This window comes from Merops nubicus, unplaced genomic scaffold (genome assembly GCF_000691845.1).
Source record: "Merops nubicus isolate BGI_N331 unplaced genomic scaffold, ASM69184v1 scaffold42847, whole genome shotgun sequence".
Classification (NCBI taxonomy): domain Eukaryota; kingdom Metazoa; phylum Chordata; class Aves; order Coraciiformes; family Meropidae; genus Merops; species Merops nubicus.
Window position 1 is genome coordinate 24,868 of NW_008619138.1, and position 8,472 is coordinate 33,339.

Sequence of the window (8,472 nt, forward strand, 5' to 3'; positions counted from 1 at the left end):
CGGTTACAGTTTGCTTACAGTTTTTAAGCAATATCAGAAATCAGACTTTTTTTCACAACCCCATTTCTTTTGGAATCCAATACACTAGAAGCAGCAAAACACAGGACTTTTCCTACTACAAAGTTCAATTCTCTTGCTGTCAATTCACAAAATAAGGATTTAATGAGACAAAATAAAGCTTTTAATCAGACACTGCCATAGCTCTAGACGCATAGGTGTCTGAATCTACAAATTTCTCTGCAGCTAAGAGGCAACAGTAAAATACAAACTTGATACATGTAAAAGCAAACCAACCAGTGTCTTCCCACTGCACTCAGCAGAACTCACAGCTGCACACACTTAGCTACAGCATGCTTAATTGATGGAGTTTAAGCAGGCTTTAACCACAGGTGAAGCATACCGTTTTACCTTTTTCAGCACCAAGTTCAAGTCACAAAGTAGGTTTATTAAAAGTCCTGTTCTTACGTGCACATACAGTCCTCCAGGCAATTAGCTTCTAATAATAGAAGTGACTTGCTCAGCTATAAACACACAACCCTCTGTCACATAATGCAGCATGGGTCACTCCTAAGTGATCCCAACTTGTAATCCAGTTTTGTCACATTTTTTATTTGCAGTACTTCATTCATGTTTTTTCAACAACAAAAGACCCTTCATATTTACTGTATCTAATGTAACAGCCTGAAAACAGTAGGTTTTAAAATAATTTACCTCTCCTTTCATCATTCGAACTTTTGCCAGCCACCAGCCACAAGGTTCTTGGTCATTTGCTCTAGAATAAACCTAAAAATGAAAGAAACAAGAAATATCGAAAGCACATATAGATACAACTCACTTGCATGAACGTAGTGAAGAAAGAACATCCCAACTTGTCTAATTTTCATTAAAATGCAACAGTATGATACACAAAAATAATTTTTGTATAAATTACCCAAGCATGTGCTTTTTTATTTCTACTAAAGATTCTTAGTATTTTGCACTGCAAGGACTATGAACATAATATTATCTTTGGGTACATTACTGACGACTCAATAGGAATTTCTATAGGAATACAAAGTCTTCCTCAACACTTATTCAGGGGCAATTCCTCACTAACGTCAAACAACTTTACGCTGAAAGTTCACACACAAAAATAACTCCACAGCTCAGATTTTTGTTTTGACCTTGGCTCACTCGATATACCTCAGACTACTGAAATGAACCAAGTCATGATAGGACTACCTATTCAACAAAGGCTAACAAGTCAATGCAAGATCACATAGAGATGACTTCTGAAACTTTAATTTTCTTCATCTCCTGTAAGTTTCATTTACTCCTTACAGGCTTCTGACAGGCCAAAGTCATCTGCACGCCAACTAAACCAGAAATTTTGCAATAGCAAGGAGGTAAAAAAATCCTTTACATTTAACTTCTAACAAAGCAACCAAATAGCACATATTTCAAATAAAATAACCAGAAACCCCAGCACCTGTATTACATTGTTTCTTAGATTACTAGCCCAGAATTATAAAGGTATGTTAAAGAAACTCACTACTTTGATTTTAAGGACAAGTACAGTAAAACACAGATATTAAACTAATTCCTAAATTGGTAAAGATATCACAATGAGCTGGGAACAGAACACATACCTCTTCATTTCCTGGCTTAATATATAATTTCTAATGAACTGTTTCTCCGTAAAACAGTATAATTTGCATGATTTCCTACCAGACTGTACCATATACTTCATCTGGTTTAAAGCTGTTGTTACTAGAAGTACTACATCTTTAGATCAAAACATTTCCAACAGTTATATTTCGAAAATGAAAACTACCTAGTTTTGTTTTTAATTCAGAAATATTCTCAGCCATTTTAAGTTTTAGATTTTCAGAAAGATCCATTGCTAGTTCTATGAAAAAACTGAAACATCACAGTTTCCCTATAAGCTGCTACTACTACTACAAGTACTACATTACTAGAGACATGCTCAATTTTCAGTCTTCACTTTGGTGATGTACTTGCAATCAACATCAGCGCCTTGGATGGACAATCGGTTATGTATGAGGACAGTTCACGAGGATAAACGCACCTCCACTTCATCTCCTTCACCAATTTCTTTCTTGATATCAGGGGGTGGTGGTAATCTGACTTCATTAAAGGGTACCTGGCGCTCTGGTTGCCAACTGAAATTTGAAGAGACATTATGCATTATTTCTAAAATTTTCCTCATTTTCTTAGCTTTGATTTTAAAACTGAGTTTAATTAAAAATCACTCTCTCTGTATAATCAAGCCTGTTTCTTCACTGCTAGAAAGCAAACCTTATAAGCAAAGGAACAAAATAATCCTGCCAAGAAAAAAAATCATACCTGGGAAAATATTTAATGCCAAAACAACTTTTAAATTAACTGAAAAATTTAACTTGACTGAGTTCACTAAATGGCTTTCACAAAACCCCAGTGAAAAGATTATTAGATGATGTACTCATATTTCTACTGTTCAAATCATAAAGCCTTTATACAGATGTACGCTGATCTTTGTAGTCCATGGGGTTCATTGATTTCTTCACCTCATACTTAATATTTCAACTGACATCAATGTTTTAAGTATTGCAGGAAAATCTGACTGTTAACAAAACTTACATTTCTACCCATAAGCTTGTTAATGCTCCCTAGTAAGAATCTGACAATTAGATTTACTTCAAAACATACCTTTTTATCTACTTACCAACACCAATTATTACTAGGCATAAAATTAAAATTTTACCTTCTTGTACAGAAAGGCTATTTATTTACTGTAGCTGACTCTACAAAGCGTTTTACTTGTAGAAGTATGTATTTCAGGTGCGTTTTACAAAGACTGCTGCAGCAATTCACATTCTATGTTCTCCTGAAATTCCTCTTCCTTCTGCTCCGTGAATGGCACGGAATACCATCAGCTGTTCCTTACAGTTTTAGTCAGAAACCCAACTGAAAACTGCACACAGGTTGAACTAAAACCCGGGGAAAAATACTCCCCAAAAAACGTAGTAACTTAGAACATCTGAAGGACTTTAATGATACCTGTCAAAGCATTCCCATGTCCATCATTTATGCCCATCTTAAAAGTTCTCATCAGGTACAGACAGGATCCAGAACTTTACTTGTAACAGTAGGGATTACTGCAAGCGAGTTGTTTTGCTTACTTCTACTGCACGCAGACACAGCAGCCCAAGTTAGTGGAATGAGTCTCAGAGTTAAGAGCAAAGGGCACTTCTGCAACTTTCTACAAAATGGATATGTGCTGTCTCTGAAAAGACAGCTTATGGTTCAGTACCTCAATAAAGATGTGAGGTATCCGTATGGTTTTGCCCTAGCCATTATTACACACTTCATTTTTAACTATAGCGGAACTCTGAAAACCAAGAAACCCCCATGAAGATTATGGATAGCTTTTATTTAAGTTGAGATGAATTTTGGCCATAAAATGTTATTTCAATCTCATTCTATTTCTGAGAAATGGTGAAGGGGGCTGACAAAAAATGACTTGCAATTCAATTTCCCGTGTTGCAACTGTAATGGTCACTGAACTCAGGCTCTGGGTTTTTCCCTTCTCTCTCCACCTATGGCAGTTGCTCCTCTCACAGATGTAAAGGCAAATAGTAAGACTTAAGGACAAAATGCATTCCCTAAATTATAGGGTATACAAGCTTCAGTTTAGAAACAGGGTGGGTGAGCATAATAAACGGAACAACAGGAACAAAAATGTTGCAAACTGAAATGAACTACCTGAAGTTCTCTGCAGGATTTAAACTGTGCCTTGTAGTTCAAAGAATCTAGCAAACAGGAGTTGACAGGAAGTTATCAGCTGTGCATAATGAGACAATACCATCGAAGAGATCTTTTGCCTTCAATAAGATCTGCTGGGAGTTGAAGTGGACTAATTTTGGTCTTATTGCTAATCATCTAAAGGAATGACAGAAGTGGATGGGCCAGTAATGACTTACCCCTATCAGCTGCACAATGTTTTGGCTTTTTTTAATGAAACAGTTGAAAAGCACACAGAAAGCTCAGTTGTCAGAATATGAAGTGTCAAAGTTGTGATGGCAAAATGTCAAAAATTGGAGCATGCCACTGGTGAAATGCAAAATGTTTTAAGAAATTACTTGTGACTGGCTACAAGTTGCCTACTAAAAGGATGTAACAAAACTGATGCCTAATAGAACGATTATCCCAAATATCTGGCACAAATCACAAAAAAAAGGGAGGTGCTTGCTTCTTACAATGGAGAAGTCTTTCTTCCAATATGGCAGCTTCAAACTCCAATGAGCCTATATGAAACTGCACCTCAAGATCCAATTTTGTGTCTGAAACAAAATTTTCCAGTTTCCAAAACTTCTATGTTCATTCTCTGCCTCCTTACCTCCAGAGAACGTCTCCTAAAAGAAAGAAGGATATCTGCCCAGAGATTAACTATTGCTCTGGCCACAAAATCATCATTAGCAGTCTGTGCTACACACCAATTTTTGGAACCTTACAAAAGTTGTAGACAAAGACTGGTTAACAACAGCAGAAAATGTGAACTGACAATTCAGACTGCCTTTAGCAGAGCAGACGTGTTTACTTCATTAGTGCTGATGACTATCACAACAGAACGATGCATCCAGGACAGGACACTCTTGCCAACTCTGGTTCTTCTACAGCCCTTACAAATTTTACTCCATAAAAAGAGTAATAGTTTATCAGATATACATCACAGAATAATTTGACTAGAACTGTATATGCACTTCCTGATAAGACCTATTTCTGGTCAATAAAACACCCGACATATGTTGCAGCCTATCCTTCTTGGAACATGGCCGCTGCTGCCAGACTTTCTGTAAAACACATGGATAACACAGACACTAAACACTAGAAATGTGTTTGCCAACAATCAGACCCCTACTGTGAACCACAAGCACTTCCTTCAGCTTACTTCGTGTCTGAAGTGAAAGACTATGCTTTGAAGGCAAAGAACCTCCTGCCTTAAAGAAATGTAATATGAATGCTGAATATGAAACAGAAGAGTTGTCACATCTCGGACCGTGGACAGGATGAAGGACCCTATTTGTTTTTTCTGTTTGTTGGGTTTTGGGGCAGGGGTACGAAAACCCAGGAGATGGTAAAAACTTCCAGTTGTTACTCAGTAAGTGTTAGCACAAATTATGGTTGCCACCTCACCTTGTAAATGTTTTTCATAAAAGAAGGGCTACAAAACACAGGTTAGAAAGAGGCTTTGCAGCATAAACACTCCCTACCCCACTTCAATTTCATGTTTTATACATGGGTGTGCATATATATATACACACACATACAAGCACCCAAACACATGCATACACATATGTATACACACCCTAGGATTTTACAATACTGCTTATAAACACACTTTCACACTCCCTATTATTATTACCCTTACCATCCAGCAATCTTTCTTGAAGAAAGGCTCAAAGACTAATCTACAGTTTGGTGCTGGCAGAGTTTAGCAACAAATTTTCACATTAAAAACTGACACGTTTTTAGGATCTCCACCTAACAACTAGAAGGGAAGCAGGAAAGCAGAGCTAGCTCTCCGAGTACCTTAAATTAGCCTTAGGATCCTCCAGGTAATCCAGAGTGTTATCAGTCTGAATGCTGAGCAACTGGTATTCATTTGTACTTTACTATCCCATGGATTACCTTCCACTTGCTGCTACAGATCCCTAGTAGCAATCCTGTGTTTGTACACTAAAATGAATAGGACTTCATGGACAATTTTTTCTCCAGATTTGCTTACTCTTTTCCACTAAAAAAAACAAGAGTCTTTAGACTAGATAGGTTCATATATTTATTTTCTTAACAGTTAAAAAAGAAAAATTAATCACTGTCAGGATACTTTCATTTCTCTCTGGCTGAGAACACTGCTCAGCGTTCCTCAGATTAGGCATATAAAGAATTGTTTGTTTAATAGAAGCAATTTTGGTATTTTTCCTTTTTTTTTCCTGCTTTAGTGTAAGAGTATCAGGCCTCTGGCACTGATTATTATTTTAAGTAAATCCAGCTGTCACATCTACAGGCATCACTAAAGATACCAAAAAAATGTAAAGGACTGTGTAACTGATAAGCTGAATTTCGATTCAGCAATCCAAGAGGGTAGTTCATGGAGACCATGAAGAGAGTTGTGAGCCTGTACTTCTAGAACTACACCTTTAAGAGGAAGTAGATTTCATTAAAACGTCAAACAAAAAACAATACCAAAAGCACAAAACCAAAATTACAACCTAATACTTAAATGATTTTTTTTAAAAAAATACTTACTTGTTTTCAAATACAACTGTGAGTGAGTCCTCATGAACATCTTTGATAAACCCCTAGAACAAAAACATTTTTGTTATAAGAATGTACATGAAATCAAAACAACACAGCAATTTCAGAACAGCCTGAAACCAAGGCAAACTGCAGACCACCACTAATAGCACGGTTCCAGTTTAGGAAAGTTCTAAGACACAATCCCACTGTTTGCATGAGGTTGCTGATATTCTTAGTTGGCTATTCTAAGAAATACAAGACACAGGGACCGTTTCAAATGACTGTTCAGATCAGACCAGCACATTTACAGCTGAAAACTCAGGTTACTTATTTATTAACTCACCATCAGGTTATTATTTTATCAACAGGTATGCACAACTGTTTTACAGGAACAAAGTGAGAAAGATTCAGGCCCAGGACTATTTGTAGAATTCACAATATAATGTCAAATAACTGCACGTAGCACTATTTTCTTTGTAGGCTTTCTTCTCAACACAAAACTGAATCCTGAACAACCATCCTTCAGAACAGCATGACAGCAAGTTTGGATAAAACTTGGTAACACAGGCTGCCATAAAACTAGTTCTGGTATCATCTTTCAAGTACCAAAATAGGGACTTGATGAGGTCAAAAGACCTGTAGGACGTCACAGGAAAAAAAAGAAAATAGAATAGTTTGCATTTTTTTCTCTCACATTATTATGCTCTCAGGAACAACTGAGTAGAAATCCCACTTCCTTTCTTTTGAAAAACAAAGGGCTTCTCTAGGGGGCACTGATTATGTCAAAAACCTAAAGACAAAGAACAACCTGATGTATACAGTCGTACTCAAGTATCCATGGTGAAATTAAGTTCCTACAACTCTTGGTTAAGGAAGGCAGGCACATTGGGGGGGGGGGGGGGAGGAAAGCAAGCAGATAAAGGGACAAGAATCTTTCAAACTACTCCTGCCTCTGTTACAGCCTGCTATTTGCTCAAGCAGAGGAGGTGAAGGAGGAATCTGCAGTTCTAAAGGAGTAAGAGTTGCACAGCTATGTTAAGAGAAGTTCCAGGAAATCTGAATGGATTATGCCCACTTAAGAAACTGCCAACTGAGGAGGAGGATGAACATATCAGCTGTGCAAGGAGCAACGAGCCCACAGAGGTATTATGTGTCAGCTCAGGGAAAGAAAAATTGTGACACGGGAGATCTCTCAACGTAACAACGGACAGCAAAGGAGCCCCTACAGACAGCTGGTTGAAAAGGGCCTACATAAACACATCTCCTTTCACTTGAAGTCGTACTCGGGCAATACTGTGAAGGCATTTGCTCAAAAATCTGTTTTTCTGCTTCCTGAGCTTCACTCAAAATCATTCACCAGCAACACAGAAGACCGGCTCTAGCAGAAAGCACGCTGTTAACCCTGAACAAAGCTCGTCACCAGAAGTCACAGAAATCACCTCCTTGAGCCACCTAGTGTCTTCATAAAAATAAACCCTTTCAAAGGCCCTGCCCTGCCACTGCAAGGGAAAGAAGGCAAATCTCTTTCTTTGGAAGGTAAAGCTCAAGAAGTTTCTGGACATGTAACTACACAGAAATACTGAAGTTATGTCTGTTTAAAGATGCAAAGAGCGTACAAAATTTTGTTGCCTGAAGCACGTTTTAGTGAACAACAGAAGTAAAGCAGAACCTTTACTAACTTCATGCTACCAATGTCCCCTTTAAACACACCCCAAAATGGGGATGAACTAACATGGCACAAAGTGAAGGAAATAAGAGTTGTTCTACCAGTCAGATTCTATCCAGGGAGAACACACACAAGTCATGGCACTGCTCACCATGTTCACAGTCCAACACTGCTGCATGACAACGTATCAACAGAAAGACACTGACCTCCTTACTATGGATAGCAATTATTTATCTGCATTCCAAGAGCCAGATTCAAAACTAAGTCTTTGCCTCATTATCCTGCTTTATTAACCTTACCTCTTATTTACATTGTTATATGCTCACATAGAACCCAACATGGCAGGGACACAACATGTATTTAATTTCTAAGGTCAGCCTATAGTAACTAAAAACTACTTCTTCAGATATGAATTCAGTTATCTTTGTTAAAAAAATGGCATTTCAGAATCAAGAGAGATTCAAAGTCAGGTACCACATAATACCTGAAAAACATTCAGAACATTATGTTCTGCAGAGTTCAGAAAA

At 37.6% G+C, this 8,472-nt stretch overlaps 1 protein-coding gene across 4 annotated transcripts in view; it reads right to left on the reverse strand.

The window, feature by feature from the left end:
• Positions 1-6,349, reverse strand: part of FXR1 (fragile X mental retardation, autosomal homolog 1) — a 27,079-nt gene extending 20,730 nt beyond the window's left edge. For 2 of the 4 annotated variants that reach the window (XM_008943679.1, XM_008943678.1), the window contains exons 1-3: positions 6,289-6,349; positions 2,069-2,162; positions 712-783 (exon numbers count right to left, since the gene is read on the reverse strand). In XM_008943679.1, coding sequence (XP_008941927.1) covers positions 712-726 — 15 coding nt within the window. In that variant the 5' untranslated portion in view covers positions 727-783; positions 2,069-2,162; positions 6,289-6,349. The remainder of the gene's footprint in view (positions 1-711; positions 784-2,068; positions 2,163-6,288) is intronic. The other 2 variants (XM_008943681.1, XM_008943680.1) reach the window with 1 other exon arrangement.
• Positions 6,350-8,472: the final 2,123 nt, after the last annotated feature.